General features: G+C 33.9%; 2 protein-coding genes across 2 annotated transcripts in view; both read left to right on the top strand.

The window, feature by feature from the left end:
• LOC106101869 overlaps positions 1 to 19,032 on the top strand; it is a 42,404-nt gene extending 23,372 nt beyond the window's left edge. Inside the window, exons 4-14 of the mRNA XM_013281220.1 lie at positions 6,045 to 6,256; positions 7,637 to 7,801; positions 8,831 to 8,983; positions 9,382 to 9,534; positions 10,323 to 10,468; positions 10,870 to 10,917; positions 12,507 to 12,599; positions 12,880 to 13,012; positions 13,604 to 13,691; positions 17,117 to 17,191; positions 17,686 to 19,032. Coding sequence (XP_013136674.1) covers positions 6,045 to 6,256; positions 7,637 to 7,801; positions 8,831 to 8,983; positions 9,382 to 9,534; positions 10,323 to 10,468; positions 10,870 to 10,917; positions 12,507 to 12,599; positions 12,880 to 13,012; positions 13,604 to 13,691; positions 17,117 to 17,191; positions 17,686 to 18,848 — 2,429 coding nt within the window. The 3' untranslated portion in view covers positions 18,849 to 19,032. The remainder of the gene's footprint in view (positions 1 to 6,044; positions 6,257 to 7,636; positions 7,802 to 8,830; positions 8,984 to 9,381; positions 9,535 to 10,322; positions 10,469 to 10,869; positions 10,918 to 12,506; positions 12,600 to 12,879; positions 13,013 to 13,603; positions 13,692 to 17,116; positions 17,192 to 17,685) is intronic.
• Positions 19,033 to 21,744: 2,712 nt separating this feature from the next.
• On the top strand, positions 21,745 to 24,220 carry LOC106101870. Its single transcript, XM_013281222.1, has 2 exons — positions 21,745 to 21,757; positions 22,393 to 24,220. Exon 2 carries the CDS (start codon positions 22,761 to 22,763, stop codon positions 23,868 to 23,870), a length of 1,110 nt encoding a protein of 369 aa, XP_013136676.1. The 5' UTR covers positions 21,745 to 21,757; positions 22,393 to 22,760; the 3' UTR covers positions 23,871 to 24,220.
• Positions 24,221 to 24,226: the final 6 nt, after the last annotated feature.

The raw sequence follows: 24,226 nt of genomic DNA, 5'->3' as shown, positions 1-24,226 counted from the left end.
TGCGTAAGAATTTATACTGCATCATTGTCACGTCACAGCCTTAATCTTATCTCTGTTTTGACATAATATCTACTTTAGTATACCATTCTCTTGCTACAATATTGTCCAGTAGAGCTGTGGTGTTAAGAAAGTGAAGTGTTATGTTAAAAAGTTATTAATTTGTAAACATGGAAACAGGTTAGCGTAAATAACTATAGGCTGTTGTATTTGTGGATGTGAAAGTTCTTGTTTTTTTTATAGGAGGTAGGTTTGTGTGTGTATGTTTTTTTTTATTTAATTATGTGACTGAATTTAAACGTTTAAGTTCAAGTTGCAAGGTTAGCTATTGGACAATAAGTTAACTAACGCCTATCGTATTTAAAACAAATGACAGGAACGATTTAAAATACTTTTAAAAATATCCTGTATATCTTTATTAGGCTGGAAATAGTAACTAATAACATAATTTAAAAAAAAAATGATTAAATATTAAACAAAACGGTGGTTAGAAGAGCTCTATGAAGTTTATATGATATACATAATTTCCGGCGCGATTAAACAAAGTCCCAAACATTAACGTGGGTTTCCACTGGTGGTTTATTAACAGGATAATATTCGTTTATTTCGGAGAGATTGAGAGAGATGACTATGTTTGTATGAACGTTAAGACAATGTAAACCGACGGTTATTCTAACAATTACGGTTGCGGCCGCTTTTTATCAACGTTGATGTCAACTGTGTTTATGCATGCTACTAAATTTTACACAAACCAAATATATCTTAAGCCCTCGTCGTTTTTTCCTGTTTTGCTATGATACTAATTTAATATCATGAGTTTGTATTAAAAAATTGCTTCTTTACCTTAGATTTTAATTAAATGTCGCAGACGTATATTTCCTGCCTTTTTTTAATTAAAATATTAATAGATTTTTGTTATTTCACTAATATTTCTTTAAACATTCCAATTAAGTTCTAGGATATGGTTTACCACAATAGTCCAATGGCAGGATTCAAACCCTCGACCACTTGGTCGGAAATTGTGCCCCTAACCATAAGGCTATTGGCGCTTGAATTTATTGAAAATGTTTTTTAACGCTCACAATGGAGTAAGGTCGAAATAGGCCATAGCAGCGGACGTGCGTATAGCTTTAATACAATTGTACATTGCAATGTACGAGTACAGCGCTGTTTTTTCTGTACAATATTCGGTACGTATTAAGATGTGGATAAATTTTTTTAATTGTAATTAGTCAAGACGTAGATCAGCATAAAGTAATTACCAAAAGTTGTATACAAAATAATTTGATTTAGGAAAATCCCCACTATAAAGTTTCTTAGTATTGCGTATCATAAGCCAAGAGACGTCTTCCTGTGTGTCGAAATCGATTGTGTGAGACCGCTTTAAGTATGGGGATTTGGCGTCGTTTGCGACATGCGCATCTACTCACGAAACACTCGTACATCCTTTTCTTTTTCCTTGGAAAAATTGAGACAACAATACATGTGCTATGTTATAAACTTACGATTATAAAAACTCATGAGAGATGGTTTTTTTATCTTATCATAGTGTACAGGTATGGTCAGCATATAAACATTGTACAGTCGCAAAACAATTCGTAGGACAATGAATTACTAGTGTGGTTTTATGCGAGTTTTTAAATAGACAATTTTGTTTACCTTTACTGCTAAAACCTTTAATTGACAACAACAATACCATATAAAAATTTTATGCGAAATGTAAATCTCAAGTTAGAGTAACCAAACTTTCATCTAAATATCTTTTGTGGCCATCGAACAAATTGATTTGTTATTCTCCTTGTCTGAGCATAAATCGTCTGTATCATTCAGTAACGGTAGTTCCAGAAACTTCCAAAGTTATTGGTATTTGTTACCCATATTCTAAGTTAGCTACTAGTCACGAACCATCACTACCTTTTAGATTAGTGTTCTAGAGAAACCTTATTAGATTGCGTAAATAAGATTTTTTTTAATGTTATATTCTTAATATAAAGATTTTAATTTTCCGCTAATGTAATTCGTGAAATTGCTATTAAGGCGTTTTTCCGGTGCTTTTGATGTCTGAAGGTATAATTAAATTGAAAGAGACAAACGATCATGTAATTAAGGCTTAATTTTAAATAAAAATTACAAACCTGTAAAAAAAAAACTAATTATAAATTTATGATCTTCAATTTTTGTAGGACATTTATCGTTTGCAAATTCTATCTTATTACTTTACTTATGAGATGAATGGATGTTTGTAAGAGTTCTGAGCCTAAACTGCTGAAATATCGATGAAAATTGGCCCAGAACATTGTCTGGAAAAACACAAGGGCTACTTTATAATTTTTTTTAAATTCCACGCGGACAGAATCGGGAGCGAAAGCTAGTCACTGAATAAATAAAAAGATAGCGTTTTTTTAATTCAAATACACCGTGTTTGTTATATTTGTAATCAAAGTATTGCGAAATCAAATCGATTTAAGCACATACTTGAGTATTAGCCAACTTGATTGATATGTGTATCGTAACTTGAGAGTGATAGACCGCTCCGATGGTTCAAGGCCGGCGAGATTTTGCGGTGTCGTGTCTAGACAGCAACGTAGGCACTGATTCATTGCACGCTAAGCATGATGACGTAATACTTGAACACGGAAGGTATTTCTCAATGAAATAACTTTGAACCTTTACCTACGCCAAAAGAAGTAGTAGGTTTTTGTTACCCGTTAGGATATGCTTAGCAAGAGATGGATGGTTTACGTGAAGGACATGATCAAAAAGGGACTGACGGCGGAAATGACGGAAGATAGATTTATCTGGATACGTAGTGCCTACCCTACATGAGTGGGATAATAACAGGAGGATTCAAGTGTAAACTTGTAAAGTATTAGAGAAAATTTGAAGGACCAAAGGTAGAGTAATTGTAGTGAAAGGTAAACACGGTATGAGCATGTTATGAGGAGGGAAGAATTACATGTAATTTGGGGAATTTTAGTTTTGTGTGTGGAAGTAATTGGTTGAGGTAAGCAAGAAAAGATGGATGGATTGCGTGAAAGGTGACATTATCTAGAAGGCAGTGAAGATTGTAATTATAGAAGCCTACGAGATGATTTTAAAGTCAGGAGTGAATGGGATAATGACAAGGAGATGATTTCACTCTATGCATGTGAAATATTGCATACTTAAAATAGGTTTATTTCAATATAATTATTTTCTTATCGTTTCCATTGACATTTAAACATGGCACTTCATTATCATTCCAGTTCGGTTGTTAAAAAGTTCTTTGGTATAATTGCGCTGTGCTGTTGACCGAGTTACGGCTGGCTTGATTAATTAAACTAGTTTTTATCTTTGTTTCTTGTACTTCTTCGATTTAGTTATGTAATGTACTATTGATGTAAGGTGAGGCCACACTGAACGGTGTATTTAATTATTTATTTATTTATAAGGTACACCAATTGCATGTTCAAAATTCACAACCAAGTATCATCATCACCGGCTCACTATATGTCCCCACCGAGGAGCTCGGAGCCTACCCTAAGTTAGGGTGACTAGGCCATAGTCAAACCACGCTGGCCCAATGCGGGTTGGTTGACTTCACATATCTTTGAATTTCTTCGCCGATATGTGCAGGTTGCATCACGATGTTTTCCTTCACCGTAAGAACGTCGGATAAATTATGTACATATGAAAATCGAAAATCACATTGGTACATGGCGGGATTCGTACCCAAGACCTGTAGATTACAAGTCAAGTGCTGAAACCACTGAGCCACCGACGCTCCCAACCAATTATATTTTAGACAAATAAAAAGCAGAAGAACACACAGATGACAAGTGTACTCAGCACTTACAAGAGAACATTTTTTTAATAACTAACGTTGAATCAGCTAATGTATAAGTGGTACAAAATTAGAACTTTCCATACATTTGTCTTTTAGATATCATAATTGTTACTTTATAATGAAATATTTTAATCTTCAAGAGGACTTTTCTTATGTATTCTTTCGTTTTCTCAGTAATAGACATTTTGATAAATGTTATAGCAAAATTAAGTTACAGAATTCAATAGTTTTTAAACATTATTTTCATTATTAAGTCCCAGAAAACGACCTCCGTAAATATAATTATATACTTACGACTTGCAAGTATTAACAGATTTAACTTCTTTCAGGTCAACGATAATTATGTTTCTTACTTTGACCTTTTAGTAAATTGTTGCAGTTAATATTAAAGGCAGAAATATCATAAATTGTTTCAATGTTATTTAAAGTTAACTAAATGTTTTATTTATCCATACTTCTTGCTACTAGACTTGTTTCCTTGTAATGTTTGTTTTTCGTTGACTTCAATCAAGTCATTAATAAATTACGATGTTATATTGCGAAAAAGTGTATAAAATTATAGCACTCCCTTTATTCTCCTACAAAAAGAATATGTCTTTGTACTGCGGTTTTTCGGCAAAGGAAACTGACTTTCGTTCAACTTGCAAACGGTTCTCTATCATAAAAGTCACTCAGTACACCACTCTTTCTCGCTTCACTTATTGTAAATACTTACTTTAGGTTCTATCCCGTCTTAAGAATAGACGCTTTTATATATAAGTACATAAAATATATGTACAGCTTACCTTGCCACCCTCGTCTATCGATTTTTTCGATAAGTCGAATGAATGAGTTGAAATTAGTGATGTGCCGCTATTGAAATTTTTATCGATGAATTTAAATATTTATAAAAAATTTTTATCCAAGCTATTTTAACGAAAAAAATAATTTTAAACTTAATGTTTGTTATACAAAACAACTTGTTAACGACCATCTGAGTCGATGAAATAACGAAGTGACTGTTGCCCTAGACATTTGTGTGTAAGGTAACTATTTCCTTAGTGTCATAAGATTACAAGATATAACAACATTTTCTTAGTACATTATGCGATAACTAGACTTCCGTTAATAACAGTCAAGCTCTGTAGAAGATTGCAAAATATAATACGATAAAAATAATACTTTATTTCTTTTGTATATGAATGAGTTTGATAAACGGCTAGCCTTGGCGCCGGTTACTTCCTCTAAGACCGGAAGTACGTTTGCTTTTGTTTGTAATTTGCATTCCAATTATATTGATAATCTCATCAACTTATCTAAGTCATATGTTACTGGCAACTATTTTATTGTGGCTTTTATAAACATTTGTTGTCGACTGTCGGGTAGATTTCTGTAGATTATTAGCCAATAGTAAACTACGGTTAAGGAGGCAATTTGATATGAGATATTTGTATTATCCTTTTGTAATTTGTCAAGTATTGGTTTAGACAATTTTCTTTATGGCATTACTTTATTAAAGATTAGCTTTCGCCGTAGAATTTAAAAAAAAAGCTAGTAGCCTATATGTTCTTCCAGACTATCACCTACATTTGTGCCAAATTTCATCTTGATTAGTTTAATAGTTAAGGCTACAAACTCTAACAAACATCTATCCATCTAAACATTCGCATTTATAATATTAGTAAGGGAAAAAATGCTTTTAACATAACTCCTACCACGTGACATTTAACTATGAATATTGATAATAAACCTTTTAGTTTAATAAAAAGTTTACGCTCATGAACTATGGCCGTAACCTTTTTCAGCGTTAGTCGATTAAAAATAGAAAACTCGATAGCGAGCTTGCGCATGTTTATGTGCGAAACACGGCTCTTACGTTAGCGTAACGTCGACTGGACTGCTGCTATGGAGCTCGGTTAGTTTTTTTTTAAATAATGAAAATTTTTCCAACATGCCAGCATTAATTGACTATTTTAATTGATTGATGAGTCCAAGTAGGACACGTGCAGATGTAGCAACCATTTTTGTTTTTTTAGTATTTTTTTTAATGGCATTAGTTTTACATAGTTTGAGTAGTACTTAGGGCCTTTCACACAGTGTTTTATAAATAGGTTGTTACTGATTTTGTTATTAACACGTTGAGTGGATTCGACTTGTCTAGCGAGTTTTCATACAAATCAAACCCTAGTGACTAAAGGTGTTGAATTATCGTTGTTTTGATTTATCATTCACTTGTTATCAGGTATCCAACATGCGATCGGTGGTCTAGCCTCGAAGCCGGAGCGCGACCTTCTCATGCAGGACTTCATGACGGTAGAAACGACAAACTTCCCGCACGAAGGTTCTAACCACACCCCCGCCCATCACTACTCCGAGTTCAAGTTTAAGACGTACGCCCCCATCGCGTTCAGATACTTTAGAGATCTCTTCGGTATACAGCCGGATGATTTCTTGGTGAGTATTCAATTGTTTTAAAATAATACTACACTTTGATTGGTAATAATGTAATTTTATGAAGTGTATTAACAAGTACATATACACAGGTCCCAATGTTAATCTTATTTTGGACATTAACAAACTTAGAAATGGAGATAACGTTTTTATTATTTTTAATCGACTTTAAAAGAAGAAGATTCTCGATACGCTACGCTTTTAAGTACTTTTTTTCTCCTAATCGTAATTGTGTGAGTATTCTATACTGATATTATAAAGAGGAAAGATTTGTTTTTTTTTTTGCATATATATTTAAATAATACAAAATCTACGAGGCCGATTTTAAAAATTCTTTCACTGTTAGAAAGGTAATTTATTTGTGATTATAGGCTATTTTTATTATTATTTTGTTAATTTCTCGCGGACAAAGTCGCGGCAACAGCTAGTGTTAATGTTAGTTCCTGAAAACATTTCGTCGGGCAGAGTTTATTATACAATGTATTTTGTTTGACGTATAGTAATTACTTTGGTACAGATGGATATCAAACAGTAGTTCATGATTGATTGTTTGTATCTACGTTAAGTGCAGTTGTTTTGATATAAAATCGATTCCATTACTGAAGTATTTTGATTGGCACTAGAATAAACATTAATCGATAGTGTTCAATACATTCATTGCCACATACTCGTCATGCAATACAGTAGAACCTCGATAAGTTATAGTCCAAGGGAAACCTAAAATATTTCAAGTTATAGAGGTTTTAAGTTATCAAGGGTCTATGGTATAGAGGTTTTGCGCTCTGAAGGGAACATATTATTTTTTGAAGTTATCGAGGTTCTATTGTACTACAAATAAATGAAAATCGTAGTAGCATTGTAAGTGTTAACATGGGAAATTGTTGCAGCAGAATTTCTCTTAATATTTCCGAGTAATCATAGTTTTTTGTGACTAATACACGGTAATTACAAAATAAATAACTTGCAACTAAAATCGCTTTGTGGTAAACATGTTCTAAAATTAACAATAATGCGGTTTGGTCGGAATTATCTACACGAGTGCACACAGCGGTTGATTATGAGCTTTGTCAACAACTTAGTTAACTTTAATTTTTTATCCAAGAACCTCGATTGATCATTTGACAAGAAAATAATACTTATCGAAAGACACTTCATACTTCAACACGTTGAGTGGTTTACGGGAAGTATTTTTCCCGTATTTGAGATCCGGCGTCTGAGGTAGTTTTCATTGTTCTACCCATGTGCTTGATTAGTTAGTTGAAAAGAGTTCCGTAAAAGCTTAACTTTAGCGTGGACACTAAACTTGTTAAAAGCAATTCATTAGGAGCCAATGGAACCGTACTTCAAAATGACAAATGACAGATAACCGCTTTATTTTCCCAGATGTCAATGAGCAGTGCACCGCTACGAGAGTTGAGCAACCCCGGCGCGTCCGGTAGCATCTTCTATCTGACCAACGATGATGAGTTCATCATCAAGACAGTGCAGCACAAAGAGGGAGAGTTTCTACAGAAATTACTGCCCGGATACTACTTAAACCTCGATCAGGTTCATCAATACACAGTATTTTTAGAGCACACTATCGAACAACTACATTACTTGATTTTTAGTTGTGCAACTAAACAGTTGAATTATCTGCGAAACAATCGACAATCGCTTAACAGTTGAGCGATTGTTTGGTCAAAGGTGTTTGCACCTCTTAGACAACGTAAATCTATTTGGACACTCAGTTTACGCCCGCAAAGATTTGGCGCGCTTATTCTAATATGTCTCAATGACATTGACAGATGTCATAGGGATGGGACGTGTATACCAATGATCTAGTGTTGAGCCTCTACTACGGTTTAGTACCGATTTCTTAACAGTACAAATACTAAGAAAGATGTTGACTTTACATATCACATAATTATTCCTTATTAGACGTTACAGATGCAGTCTAGATCTCACTGGCTTGTTAATGTATAATTCCTCGCGGTTCTCAGTAATATTAACATAAATGCCTAGAAAATACATAGCAAAAATATCACTGTTAAATAATGAATAATTTAATAAGCAAGCAACTGAATAACCATTCATATGTGTTTGAATTATTTCCTTCATATAATTACGAACATTCTATATTATCTCGTAAGAAGACTTTATACTAATGTTAGAGATGTTAAAAAAAATGATTAGTATATTTTAATAATTCTTTCATCTACATAAAGCTTTTTCGTCACCTAGTAATTGAAGATAATTTAAGTTTATAAGTCGCAAGCGAAACCAAGACTAGTCACTAGTATAGGGGTGGCGAACATTTTGTATTAAAATGCCATTTTTTTAAAGAGATGTTTATTGCAGTCTTAGACGTGTTTATGATAATTTTTACTTGTATTGATACGTCAATTCCGTAGTTCACCTACTTCATAATGTTCTCGTAGTGTTTTTATGATTTTCGACGTGCCCAAAATATTATGTGTGCGATTTATGGCGTGCCAGTGGTTTGCCACCCTTGCCTAGTATGTAAGATTACACTGCAGAGTATACTGAATATTAATTTTGTTGTCATGGCAACCAATTCTTTTCTCGTTTCTTTAGAACCCCCGCACGCTCCTACCAAAGTTCTTCGGACTGTACTGCTACCAGTGCAACAGCAAGAACGTGCGGCTGGTCGCTATGAACAACTTGCTGCCCTCCTCCGTCAAGTTACACCAGAAATACGATCTCAAAGGATCAACCTATAAGAGGAAGGTATGTGATAGTCGTTTAGTTTAAAGATTTTTCAAGTGTAAGTACCTTATACACGATATTCCATTATTAGTGAGCATATTTCTGACAACTTAAATATGTGGCTTGTTCGTTACAATTTGTCCTATATGGTTTGGCAATTTTTGACTCATTTAAGTCACTACTACTGATACCATGGCTTATCTATTCTTCTATACTAATATTACTACTCGGTTGTTTTTAATTATTTCACTATTAAAAAGCTACGTTATCAACTAACGTAGACTATATTTTCTACTATTTAATAATTCCACGTGGACGAAGTCGCTATCAACAGCTAGTATATATTTTAGCAAATTTTAACACTTTTTGATGATACTATCTTATTTAAGAATCGTAACATATGTTTGTATTTATATCAGGCAAGTAAAACGGAACGACAAAAGAATTCACCAACGTATAAAGACCTGGACTTCATGGAGCATCATTGTGAAGGCATCTTCCTAGAAGCTGACACCTACACCGCCCTCATCAAAACTATGCAGAGAGATTGTCGCGTCTTGGAGAGTTTTAAGGTATTAAGTACTATAGGTATTCTTCTAAAGTATTAACTAAGTATGTTACTATAAGAGAACTCTATGTATCCAGGAAAAATTGTCAATATCGACTCATAAAATGCATCTTTAAGACAATATTGGATGGAATTGTACCGCATCACCTCACTGTATGTCCCCACTGAGGGGTTCGGAGCCTACCCTAAAGGTGACTAGGCTAGTAAAACACCCCCGGACGTAAGCGAAAGCGTGCCCACAGCCCCGGCTTAAGGCTTTGGCCATTATGGGGGGAGAGTCCCACATAACTACCGCGTCCCCCCTGGACGCGGAATATGCGTAAGAGGCATTCCCCTCGGGTAACAAAAAAAAAGGCCAGTAAATACGCTGTACTGCGGGTTTACTTTACCCATATATTTGAATTTCCTTGACGATAAGTGCTGGCATCACGTTTTCTTCACCGTAAGAACATAAATGTACATAAGTAATTTGAAAATAACATTGATATATGACAAGATTCGAATCCATGGCTTGTAGATTGTGGATTATAAAAAGCGTCACCCCATGTGTCCTCACTTAAAAATAAGAAGTTTAATCTGTCCCACCTTTTAGTCTAACTATCGTCAATAAGGTGACAGATAACCATTATGAAATAAAATAAGTTCCAACCGTCCTCGTCGCAAAAGGTGGGACGAAGGAAACTTTATTATAACGTGGGGACAGAGCGGGGTGACGGTTGAGAATAATCCTTATTTAAGTCAAGTGCTTAAACACAAATCATAGTACTAAAGAAATCCATTACTTCATTTCAGATAATGGATTACTCGCTACTGGTCGGTATCCACAACTTGGATGAGGCTCAAAGAGAGAAGACGGAGGCAAGGAAGCGCACGGACTCCGGACAGAGTGACGGTGAAGATGAAGGGGAACCGAAGTCAAGCGGACTCAATAGAACCAGGTAAATTCTAGACCGGTGATTACCAAAATCCAGGCAGACATTAAAGTTTTAGTGTTCAATGATGACCCAAAAGGTATCCCTTTTTGGGTCTTTGGTATACTTACTATAGTTCTAACTATAATAGGTTAATCGAATCTAGTGATTTTTTTTTAAATTGGTCTAAAAGAAAAAAAAAGATGTAATGTTAACAGAAATTGTTAACACAATTTTTTCCTGCGTCATACATGTTATTTATTATTTTTTTTAATTTTCATAGCATAAAAGATTTTATTCTATACTTGATAGATGGTAAATGATTTTATAAGATAGTAAATATAACATTTTATAAATCAAAAGCATTGTTAGGATATTTCTCTGTATTATAGTAGGCTGTGGTGACGGTGTGTCTTTGAAACTTTCAGATCTGAGCAAAGCAAGGAGGATTTCGGGATGCAAGTGAAAAGGACACAGTACGATATCTGTCTCTTTTATTTATGTACGGTCGAGGACGTTGTTCTCCTACCCACTTTGGTAAAATGTCATTTGACACTCAGAATGGAATTCTATAAAAAAAAACCACACGAATTGAGTATTCTTTTGGGAATTCAGTCAAAAATATGTCAGCAACACATATCCTAAAGTAAACCATTTTGCGGACACAATTTACTGTAGATTTTTATCTTAGTGGGAAGGGAATTTAATTCTTTGACTGTACAATTTGAATGTCCTACTAATCACTGTCTCGAAATTAATCCATTTTAACGTCTAGTTTACACTAACATCTGTCTGTCTCATTTCGTTCTTGTCCTAATATAGGTTATTTGCATGTGTTAAAAAGGTTTCTTAACTAAAGGCATGAATATAGGTTTAATATTACAAATAACATTATATTTTTCATCTAAAATTTCTGTTATAAATTTAGGTTTGAATCTGCTTTCTTGTAACTTCTAATGAAATCGTTATTTCCTCTTATAGTTTTATTAGGCTATATCCCATTGTGGTGTGGTAAAAGATAAAATCTCATCTGGCTTGTATTTATCTGGATATGTTTATAGTCAGTTTCCATTGCCAAAACATTGTTATCTGAGTTTTAAAAAATAGAAATGGCCATGTAATCTGACCAGAAATATAAAAACCCTACTTATTTATAAATTTAGAACTTTACGTACAGTTGTGGAAAACGGCAGTGTTATATTTACAGAGTAAATTCCTCGATCGATACGATCCGTGCAAACGAGACAAACGCCACTTCTATTATCAAATGTCCAACTTATTGCGAAAATTACGAGATAATACAGACTTATATACAACTGTTTGTGGAATGGACTGTATTTTCTTTGGGAAAGTAGAATAATACTGTATTGCTGGCAAACTGTTTATTGGAAATATGAAAAAAGTAAAATGCGTCGCCGAGATATAGTTCTGATCGCAACTAATTGCATCGCGGATGAAGTGCGAAGGGTTCTCCTCCGCGTGGCTTCCCCGTTGCAGTGCAGTAGCGCTGAACAACAACTAATAGATATTTTTTCGTATAGACACGTTTAAACGCTGCGTTTATGTTTCGTATTGCAATCTCAATGTGTACAGCAAATTTCAAACGACTAACTTTTAGTGCAGAACACTGCCAGATTCTCCGATTCTACATTTGCGGTGTTACACTTACAGCAAAATTACCTTGTTCATTACAACGAGACAAGCTCCGTCTCTTCTTACAAATTATTAGGTACCACTGAGTTGCTTAAACGATAGGATAATATAACACGCAATTGGTCGTGTACCATTAACGGACTTTCAGACACGTTTAAAAGCTGGGCTTATTGGTTATTGTTTCATTGCGTTCAAACGACTTTAATTTCGAAGGTATAACACCGCCAGTTTCCTTGATTGTACTTTAGATGTAATAAGGAAGCTGATTGAAGTGAAGTCAGGGTTTTTATATTCTTGGTTAGAGTTAGTTCAAAGTACAATTGACTTTTTGGTACAACAAAGAACTTGTACTTTGTTACTACTACTGGTATGTGTTGTTTGTATGGAGGAGTTAATGTATTTCGCTATGCAGGTCCATCAACCGGCAGCGGCTGGTCGCGCACTCCACGGCGATGGAGAGCATCCAGGCGGAGAGTGAACCCATCGATGAGGAGGAGGATGTGCCGTAAGATAGATTTTTTTAACTAGCTTTCGCCCGCGATTCCGTCCGCGTGGAATAAAAAAAAACAAAAGTAAATATCCTAAATGTTCTTCTAGACTATCCTCTACATCTGAAACAAATTTTACCGAAATCTCTTCAGCTATTTAGGCTACAAACACTAACAAACATCTATCCATCTAAACTTCCACATTTATAATATTAGTATGAAAGTATAAGTTTAAGCGATAAACTCTTGTAGTAGTTTATAAGTAAGGTATACTTATTAATAAAAAAAATGTTCCAGGCCAGGCGGCATTCCAGCGCGGAACGCTCGCGGCGAGCGGCTGCTGCTCTTCCTCGGCATCATCGACATCCTGCAGTCGTACCGACTGCGCAAGAAGCTGGAGCACACCTGGAAGAGCATGATACATGACGGAGTGAGTGCCACTGGAATACTGGAACACAACTGGCTTAGTAGTCATACATCTATACTATCTATTATAATAAAGCGTAAACACACACTTCTTTGTTGCCTAAGATGTCAGCAATTACAACATATTTTCAAATCATTCTTTTTTTTATAAAATGCCCTACACTGACGTCACGCTTTAGGCTATATATTTTCACGCCATTAATCTTAGGGGGTAAAGATTTTGGACAAAAACCCTAATGTGGGAAAGAGACCATAAGTTGCTGCCAACATCAAGGAAGCAAGGTTGTCATCATGTCATTTCATTTTGACATATGCAATTGAGAATTTGACCAATGTAAACTGTGAAATAAAGTTTTTATAATTGAATGCGGATGAAGCCGCACGAAAACAGCTAGTCACTAATATGCGTGATATATAACAAAGTGAATTCCACTAAAATACTGGATTACGATAGGGATAGAAGTCATACATCTGTCATTGAGGGGCTTGGAGCCTACCCTAAGGGTGACTGAGCCTTAGTCAACCACGCTGGGCCACTGTGGGTTGATTTTAAATATCTTTTTTTTTTACTTAATAGGAAAACCCATGTTTTCAGGATACAGTTTCAGTGCACAGACCGAGCTTCTATGCGCAGAGGTTTCTAGACTTCATGGGCAAAACTGTCTTTAAGAAAATACCTTCGTGTGAGTACAGATTTTGTTTTATATTTTTTCTAACTTTTTAATTTAATTTTTACAGGATTTAGATAAATAATTTGAAGCTATATTTAAAAGAAATATTTTATATAGGGAATTATTTAAACTGTTGTTCTTTTCTCTTCTATGTTTCTTTCTTGTCTTAGTTTTCATCATGTTTAGTAGAGAATGTCATTTCGCGAATTAGATCGGCTTTTACAATTGTGTAGGCGAAATAGAATCATATATCATTGAACTGAAGTACACAGAGTTAATTGTAACAAGGTAACAATGACTCTGAGTACGGCAGTAACTTCCCTTGATGTGCTATTATGTGTAACTAAATATATGTGATTAACATATTTTTAATAATCAAAATACCTAAATGCTATCGGAAGATTTGTAAGTGAAATGTTTTAAAACTCTGCTTTATGTATGAATTTTACGTTTAGGGACAAAGTTTTTTTTGTTTGTTGAACATGGAATATAAAAAAAATCATTTACATGCGAATTTTCTTGCGATCCTCCGAACTTGTAGGTTTTAAAGTATTAAAATTTTATGAATTATAATTAAAGTGGAGTTTTAAAATAATCTATGTTTAATCTTCAATAATCATACCTTTATTGGTCAAATTCGTCTCCGCTTTTATCCATTCCATGTATTTCGTCTTAAAAATGACTAATAATATTAAGAAATTTTAATTTAAATATTCTCTACACTCAGTACTCAGTTCCTCCATAGGTTTTAAATAGATTATACATTTTTAGTATTGAAATTACTTGAATACAACCTTTTTGAATTGTAAATCAATTTTGATACAAATATAAATTTAAAAAAAAATATGTAATAGTCTGCAAAGCTATCTAATTATAAGAAGGTACCTGTTTTCACTGTTTTATCCTGATTAACTAATTGCTAGTATCTATAACGCTTTAATAACAAGTAAACGCAAATAACACGAGCTCATTGTTGGCCAGTGGACCTGCCCGAGATCAAAGGCAACCACCGCAAGTTCCGCACCCTGGTCACGAGCTACATAGGTACTGTAGGGCCGCGACGTGCCGTTTTATATGTCTTTTGTGTGCGTATACCTTGTCACAGTATTACTTGATCGGGGTAAAGAGAAGTTAACCTTGCCAGTTAAACTAAAATAAATTTTGATGCAAAGTTCCATTATTTAAAGAAATATTTAATGGGGTGTTAGACGTGTCAAGGAACATTTTTGATTGCGATTATTACGTCAATTCCATGGTGCATCTACTTTATTTTTTTCGTAGCTTTTTTTTGATTATCGATGTGCCCAAAATATTATGTCGTTATGTGCCTTTTATGGTATGTGCCAGTGATTCGTCATCCCTGACCTATACTTATATTATAAAATAGCTGTTGCAGCCGACTTCGTCCCCGTGGAATTAATAAAACATACTCTATGTTACTTACAGATAAATTACCTTTCTAATCATAAAATTATTTTTGAAATCGGCCATGTAGTTTTTTTTATTACTTGAATCAAATACATACAAAAATATAATTTTTTTCATTCTGTAATAGTAAAAGATTTATTTTTGTATTTAATAATTAAATTCAAAACGTATTAAACCGATTTTTAAAATGTTTTTGCCATTAAGAAGCTACATAAATGTTTGTAGTAAAAAGATTTTTTTATCTTATTAATTCCTCGCGATTGAAGTTGCTGGCATAAGTTAGTTGAAAAAAAATTTTTTTAATAAACTCAAAAACTAACAAAATCTTTACTATTAAATTGGCTAAGACTGTCCTTAAGTCTATAAACATTGTCTAAACTGTACTAGGTAGATAAAAAAAAGTTTTTTTTTGGGAAATTTTTTCCAACCCGTTCAAGTAAAATTGTGGCAATCTGTAGTATGGGGGCGGGTGTTGGTGTATTAACAATTACTAATTATAGTAGATTTCGTGTATTCTACTACTGCTAGTAGTATAGAAATTAAGTATGTCTAGGTAGTTTTACCTGTATGTTAAATTGTCAGTTGAATTTCTAAGGTACAGGAATATTCTGTTTATGCTTCAAAATCTATGTATATTTGAATACAAATAGAACTATCTTCTTTATAAAATATTTGATATTAGTGCTTGAAATCTAGCTCATTTTATGGTTAAATTAAATTATTTAGTTAGCAGTAAATTGACTATTATATGGTAAAGTTGTCTCGTAGATAAAGCTAGTATTGTTTAGTATTTGTGTTAGATTGAATAACTTTCTTATATATCTGAGATTTTATAGAATTAACGTTATGTCTAAAAAATATAATATTTTTTTTAATTTTTGCTCTAATCTACCAACACCCTAACCTTTATTTTTGTAGGCGTTTTTTATGTTCGTGAATGTGATATTGTTGTCGTCTAAAGTATTTTTTTTTTGTTTAATATCAACAAAGCAATTTTTAAATGCATTTTTGTATTAGGCATGTAAAAGTTATCAATTGTTTAATGCAGTTTTTGTTATTTTTTTTTATTTAAAAAAATTGTCACTGGCATGACATTATTTTTTTATGAATTGTTTTTAAAGTCATGCACGCCCCCAATCTTCCCCTGATTTTGTGATTGTTGCCATATGAAAATAATATCTGTGTTTTTTTTCATTTTTTCTTTCAAACAATTGTCCGTAATCGGATTCTCGCGCGCGTCACTGGAGGTCTGAGTAAGTCCCTAAGGATTGATGGATTGTCCGTTACAAGCATGACAATGTGATCGTCCGCCATTGCCTGGAACCTTCTTTGTCCTTTCATATTATCATTGTCTATTGGAAAACGTTTAATGCAAAAAACACTAAAAAAAAAAACTAAAAAAACTTCTATTTTTTTCACATTTTTTGATAATACCGCTATTTTATATGCATTCAAACGTTTTCTTTTTTACATTTGTCGGTGTTTCAGCGTTGTACCACACAGTGGCTCCATCTATAGATTGTTTTTTTCTATTTCCCCGGTAGTTAGTGGCCTGGATTGTAGTTTTCATACTTGCTATGAATTGTTCTTTAAGCACTACTTTCGATTTTCAATTTTTTTTTATAAATTCCTTTCTCTGAAATTTCGAATAAAAAGATTAAAGAAATGTGTCTCTTATCTCAAACTAATAAAGTATAAATTCCAAATTGAAATCTCTGATACGACACTAATCTTAGGCATGTCTATTTTATCACACTTTTTTATTTCAAATAGCTTTCAATTAAAGGAAAAAAAATATAATTTGCAATGCCTAGTAATACATTTTTTGCAGTGCTTAATTTTTCAATAGTTTTTAAAAAGTTTAATTCGATAGTTTTTTTAGTTAGAAGTATCGTGATGTGATTTGAAATAATTAACTATTGGTTGAATATTAGTTAAATGCTTAGTATATCACGATACTTTTAATGAGACTATAATGTCATTGTAATAATTAAAAAAAATATTTCTAGCCCTGAAACACTCTCCTTCGAAGAGAAAAAGCATCGCCAAGCCGATTAAGCCTTTGGAAGAAATTGATACACCAGGTAATTTATTTTATTAAGTAGATAATTTTAGTATTTAAGATTAGTACTAATAGTGTAGATTAACAATAAATTTTTATTTAATTAAGTTAATACTGGTAGCTAGGTTACCTATTCCTAACATTAAGTGAATGATTTTGGTACCTGTTTATTATACATTTCAGTTTATTTTTGTTCCCACCCCCACATCCTATCCGGTGTATGTGACCTTTTTGATGTGATTTTTTTTATTTTTTTCCGTCTGCAAAAGGTTTTTTCATTTTTTAATGATGGATTACCCTTTTTGGCTATCCGCGTGATTAGTGTTTCGCAACGCTATGCAATACTTTTGTGACGTTAAATTTATATGTGCTAACGGTGTTGGTCAGTGTGAGAACCGGTAATGTGGAAACGGCCAGGTCCGGCTGCCTGTCGGGTGAAGCGAAATAAACTGAAATGTATCACCAAAGCAAAACCAGAGCCATGTGTTACCATTAACTTGGCCGTCTGTTATTCAGGGCGAAAACTCGTCGGCAGAACGATTAAGGACTATAACCCTGAAATACTACTAAGGCAAACGTCCAGATTGTCGCCGAGATCTTCCTTAAGATCTAGTATGAGTGACTTTACCGATACGACTATATCGACGTGGAATCAGAAGCCACGCATCCCTCAAATACCTACAGAATACCCATCCGTGCTCTCTGATAGACTGAAAATCATCGACAGAGATCGTATGGGCACTTTCCAAAGACGTACCGACTTTGACACTTCCAATCTGACGTCCAGAGAGGCTGGACCCTCGTTCGCGGACAACGTCTACCGATCCTCGATTCAAGATAGAATGGAATCACTATCTGATCAGCTAACTAAAGTGTTGTGCACGGGAGCCGGCAGCACCCATATAAACGGCAGCCTAGCTGACAGCGGCATACAAACTGATAATACCAGCACGAGTGTACCGCAAATATATATAGCGGAGCCACACACAAACTTCCCTCCTGTTATCAAAATACTAAAAGACGCAGCCGTCGATACTAGAAATGAGAACAATCTTCAAGATATACCTTTCATCGATGATGATGATGAAGAGAAACAAGCGAAGAGACGGTCGAACATTCTAGAGAAACACAAGAGCATGTCCAATATACCAGAGAAGATAGACGAGGTCAGCTCGAAAGAACACTCCAATGAGAGGCTATCAAGTAGCCTAAACAGAGCCAAATCACCGACTTTTGTCGAGAAATTTAAAAAATTCTTCATGGATATTGGATTGGTTAAAACTGACAGCTCTTCGATAACAGAAACGCCTCTAAGGGAACCCAGTACGCTACCAAAAAGTCTAAACTCCAGCTATAGAACGAGAAGCGTAACACCAATAAGATCAGAAGCGAGAGAAGCGTCTACTTTACCGAAAGATATGAGATTTCGTAAAGTAAGATCAACGCAGACCGTTTATATACGACCGGATTCTCCAATCACGATTAAAAATAGCGACGTGAGTAGTCAAACTAACGACCATGTGTCTGTCGTACAATTAAATGGAGACGAGCATATAAGAGATTCGGAATCCGAAAGGTACATCAAAGAGGTAGTTTATGTAAGGAGTTTAGATAAAGCGGAAATTTATTCGGGCAATGATAGCGGTAGTACTATTATTATTGTACCGCCAGCGGATTGAAGATTTGAAAGAAACCGTTATGGTTTAAATTTATGTTAGGTGGAATGAAAAATTGCAGCGGTGATCGTCAAATCGTAATTGTTTAGTACATATAGTTTGACTGAATGGTTTTTATATTGTAACAAGAACCCACAACTTTGAGTAAACTATCGCATAACTATTTAGTTTCGCTTTGATTCCTATGAGCTTATATGGAGGTCGCACTTGATTTTTAGATGTGCAACTAAACAGTTGAAGGCTGCGAAACAATTGACAATCGCACGACTGTCGTGCGATAATTTAGTCAAAGATGTGCCAGCTCTAAAATCAGCTTAATTCTTTGTTGTTTACATTTTGAAAAAAACAATTGAAAGAAATGGCTTCTAGTATAAAAATGCAATTGTAGGTCTTGAAAATTTTTTATTAATTTAAATGTGGAATTAGTCGTTCCTGATATTGCGTGTTCTTTTCTGAGGTTTCAAGCAGTTCCTGACAATATTTGTGTGGATTTTTTCTTTTTAGGTTTTTTTTTATTAGTACCTTCACAATGTTGTATTTTGTATCCAAATAAGGTTAGAAACAGATTTTATTAAGTTATTTTTATTTAATTACATGTTAAATTTGTTTTTTTTTTGTATTGAGTAGAAATTACTTTTTTTTTGTCATTTATTTGATATTATTTTTAACTCACAATCGTGTTAAAGATTTTTTATTCCCAGTAAAATGTATTTCTGATATGTATTTTAAAAATGTTTGTAGTAAACATTTAGTACTCGAGTAAAAAAATGTTTATTTTTTTGGCACATTGTATATATTTTTTAATAATCTGTATTGTGTTGATCCAAACACAGGAAAATCTGTCACAATTTTTTTTTTTTAAACTTACATTTTTTTTAATTTTAACAAGTTATGAATGCAAATAGATTATAGAGTAATATTTATAACTACCTCTAGAAAATAAAATGGGAATTTTTGTGATCGCAAAGGGCGTCCATTACTTAATATTTTGTCAAAATCGAATATCATAATTTTATAGTAACATGGTCCTTGCATTGGAATAATTCTGTATCAATGTAATTTAATAGATATATTGACTGAACGTTCAAGTGCTTTTTTTGTGTCCATTGATGTTTATGGTTTTTTTTTGTCTATCTTTGACCTCTACTTATAATGTCGATTGGAAACTGACCTTGTATGATTGAATGTAGTATGGTTTTTGTGTTTGAACTATATAGATGAATTAACAAGCGAAAAAAAGTCTTATTTTAAACTATTATGGTAGACTTTGTATAGTTTTTTTTTGTTTTTTTTATATATTCATAGCCCTTTAATGTTAATCTTTTTCATGTAGTACAAGTCTTTGTGCTCTAGGCGAGTATTTCCACCCTTTTACCAGCTTTTGAGGGGGTTAAGAGGCTTATGTGGGACTGTATAATTTAAAATCACGTGACGCCCTTTTTTGTCAACCGCCCAGGGCGATCGCCCTACCCTAACGCCGGCTCTTTTTGTGTATTTTTTAACAAATTTATATTGTATTCTTTTGGTGCCATCTCCTAACGAAGTTTGGCAATCATAGCAACTTGAAGTTAAGACAGCAGCTCTAAATATAAAACGCGTACTTTTGTTGTATTGATACAGATTATAAATGTATGGACCTTGTATCAAATTGTATTCGTACTATACTATTTTTACTAGTTACCCAAACTAGGATTATTCCCAATCGTCACACCGATCTGTCCCCACGTAGCGACACATGAGAATTAAGTTTTATCCGTCCCAATTTTTGCGACGAGGGGACGGTTGGAACTTATTTATTGATGGTTCCATCTATCACCTTATTAGTGATAGTGAGACTACAAGGTGGGACGGATGAAACTATTTATTCTCATATGTCGCCAGGTGGGGACAGACGAGGTGACGGTTGGGAATAATCCCTAAACTATTAGATTTGCTTATAAACGCAATATCAAATACCCAGTTAATACTAACTTATTCTTGTTAATATTTAAGATGAATTTGTATATAATGAATACCAAATATATTTGTGAATCGTTTGCTATATGTTGGACGTTGGCGTGCTTCTTTCCCTATGTATATGATAGGGTTTTATGTATATATTGCATTAGCACGCCTCAAGATCTTAATGGATATTTATTATTGTTGAAATAAATGAGATTTATACAAGATATTTGTATTTTTATTTTTTAGAGATGTTTATGAAGTTAGCCCTGTAGAGACAAGGGATGATCCAGCTTTGGCGCCAGAGGGGGTCACAGTCGAGGTCAAGTTAATAGCTTGACAAAATGTGTAAATACATTTTATCAAGCTCTTAACCAACCGGCTCAGGTGGGTAGCTCAGGGTCATGACCCCCATGACACCCCCTCCCCGTGGATCCGCCGTTGTGTAGAGTAGGGTTAAAGTTTACTTAAATGGTGTTTTTTGTAATTTTGACATATTAAACACACTAAGGGGTTTATTTAGTGACTACTCTGTGTAGAAACTAGTGTATTTTGTTAGATTAATTTAGATTTGATGGATGTTTCCCGTTGAAACCCATTGGATGTTCCCGTTAAATGAATTGGTTTTAATTAGTTTAATTTTAAATGGCTTTATAACTTAACTAGCTTTCGCCCGCAACTCCGTCCGCGTGAAATTAAAAAAAAGAAGTAAGTAGCCTATGTGTTCTTCCAGATTATTTTCTACATTTATACCAAATTTCATCCAGATCCGTTAAGTCGTTTAGGCTACAAACTCTAACAAACATCCATCCATCTAAACTTTCGCATTTTAATATTAGTATGATCTAAGTTATCGTGAATGAAACTTAAATGTAAGATTTATGTATGATGAAATAATTTGTATGGATTTGAATGTTTGCACGCTTTCTATGGATTAGGTGCAGCAAGCTCTAGTGGTGGAGTCAAAGCAGGTGAGACTGATAATAGGTTTGAATAGCTATATTTCTATGTACGGTATATGTGCTCAATATATTCAAGATATATGAAGGCTTTGCTACTATTTATATCGCGTTTAGAAAATTTTCTGCGCTGTTAAAAATCTATCTTGATATCCAAAAATTTTTATAAGCAATTGGAGTGATATTAAAAAAAATGTTGCTATGTAGCTATTAAAAATATATTCTTTTAAAAGTAATTTTAACCTTAATGGCATTAATTCTCTTTTTCATGCTGCTATTGACCTATCGGATCTTTTACTATTGGGTATTGTCTTAAATTCACTGTCTCTTACAAATCTGCATGCTATTATTTCATTTTCATCTATATTCAAACACTAATATCAATAACTCACCAATAATAAATACGTTCCTTTGACGGTCAAGCTCTATCTAAAAAATATAAATATAAACACGCTATTTTGGACATATAATTTATTAAACTATCGTAATTACGCTTCCATTTTGACACACAAAATATTTTTTATTTGTTATACTTATATCTACTTTGTTAATATTTTCCTCGATTCGTGCCAAATATGTTTATATACAATTTTATTCGTATTAAAATAAAACCTATACAAATATTACGAGTGTTTTTATACCTTCAGTTTCCTTATCTGACGTCACAGCGCATATAACGCCTACGTCGGTGACGTCACCGATTTCCACCGCAGCGAAGGTCACTCAGATATCGACAAAGACAACTTTAGAGCCAGACGTAGCTTTCCCAGCGGTGTTAAAGGGATCACAAAAGCAGAGGGTACCACCACCCGTGCCCCCTAGAGGTTCCCCCAAGGCTAAACGCGGTGGGGGTCACTCCCAGTCCAGTCATGAAGTCAAAGGTGATTATCCAACTTTAAGTGTATCGGCCAACGACAATCCTCTTAAACGTTTTGCAAGTAGTGATGATGATTTTGGCTTTTATGGGCATGATGTTAAATTTAATGAATTTAGTGCATGCCGTGTTGCAACTTCTATGTCCAATTATTCAGATAGAATTCCTAAATTAGGAGGCTCCGATAACTATTTAGACTACGAAGATGGAGATATTATAACCAATAGAACAAATTCAGGTAAAGATTTGATCGCCCAAACAAATATGATGGCTAAATTTAATATTGACAAAGTTGTAAGAGAACATTTAGATACAGGGGATTATGATGGTATATCATTCACTGAATCTAGCGACGAGGAAAGTATCATTGCTGTCGAAGTCAAGGATTATGGAGATGACAGTGACGAAGAAGTAAGCAATCCTAAGGCGACAACAAAATCGAAAAACCCTTTGCAGTTCATCATCAGACAGAAAAAGCAGCCGAAAAAAGAAATAAAACGTACACCGAAAATTGTTGTAAAAGATTCATCAAGTGAACGATCACAATCTCCTGATGTTAAAAAACAACGTCCAATACCAAAACCTCCAATAAAATCGATTCCATTAAAAAAAGAGCCAGAGAAAATCATCGAAAAAGATGTCGATGTCGTTTCTAGTAAAAGTTCTAAACCGGGCTTAATGTATGGTCTTTCTAAGAAATTTAATTTCAATCAATCTAAAAAAGAGAAATCTCGCGACAGAGAACCACAGAAAATTAAACCAAAAATCGAAATAAGAACTTACAGCGAAGAGCATTCAGAAGGTGTTACTAAAGATGTTGTTTTTGGTACAAAAGCGAAGTCAAAAATAGACATGTTCCAAAAGAATATAAAGCAAATGCAAACAGAACCAGATAACGAATCTGGTTTTGTACCTTCTGTGGTAGTTACACCAAGGAGGCCACCAACGATAAGACGACGGGATAAAGTCAGTGAAACCAAGAAGATATTTGAGAAACCACCAGCTCCGAAACCGCCAATCTTTAAAGATCAAAAACCTAATACATCTAACATCGCCAAAACAAAGCCTGCAGCCCCTAAGCCTTTTAGTGGGAATGTCCATGACAAGATAAGAAAGTTCACAGTAGTTCCTGTACCTGAACCTAAAAGCTATCCAAAACCACCAGCTCCAAAGCTCAGACAGAGTTTCAAAAGGAAACCAGAAAGGAATAAATTTATGGTAGTGACTAAAGACGTGGAAGAATATGTGTAGTGTGAAAATAAGAAACCAAATAGTGCCTTTTTGTTATTCAAATAAAGTTTTTTTGTATTAAGTGAATTCAATTGAAATAGAAATGACTATTGTCTACTTTGTGCATGGTATTTTGTGATTCTTATATACCCATGTCTACCACTATGCTAGTTTTAGTCGTAGTTTATATCTCGATTTAAGTATACACGTATTTTTATCGTGTGCATGTATTATGGGACACAACTTATTCGTACACCTTAACATATGTGAACCATTTTCATATTTACATTTATATTTTCAACTCTACTAATTTTATTATTCACATCTATTGCTATTTTAGTTGCCACATCAACTTTTAACAAAGTAGTTTGTATTTA

This window comes from Papilio polytes, unplaced genomic scaffold (genome assembly GCF_000836215.1).
Source record: "Papilio polytes unplaced genomic scaffold, Ppol_1.0 DF823935.1, whole genome shotgun sequence".
Taxonomy (NCBI): domain Eukaryota; kingdom Metazoa; phylum Arthropoda; class Insecta; order Lepidoptera; family Papilionidae; genus Papilio; species Papilio polytes.
Note: the sequence above shows the minus strand (reverse complement) of the source record. Positions and strands in the feature narration are given on the sequence as shown.

What these genes read in the sequence shown, in the direction of transcription:
- LOC106101870 (XM_013281222.1), top strand. Translation starts at nt 22,761, where the DNA reads ATGTCCAATTATTCAGATAGAATTCCTAAATTAGGAGGCTCCGATAAC.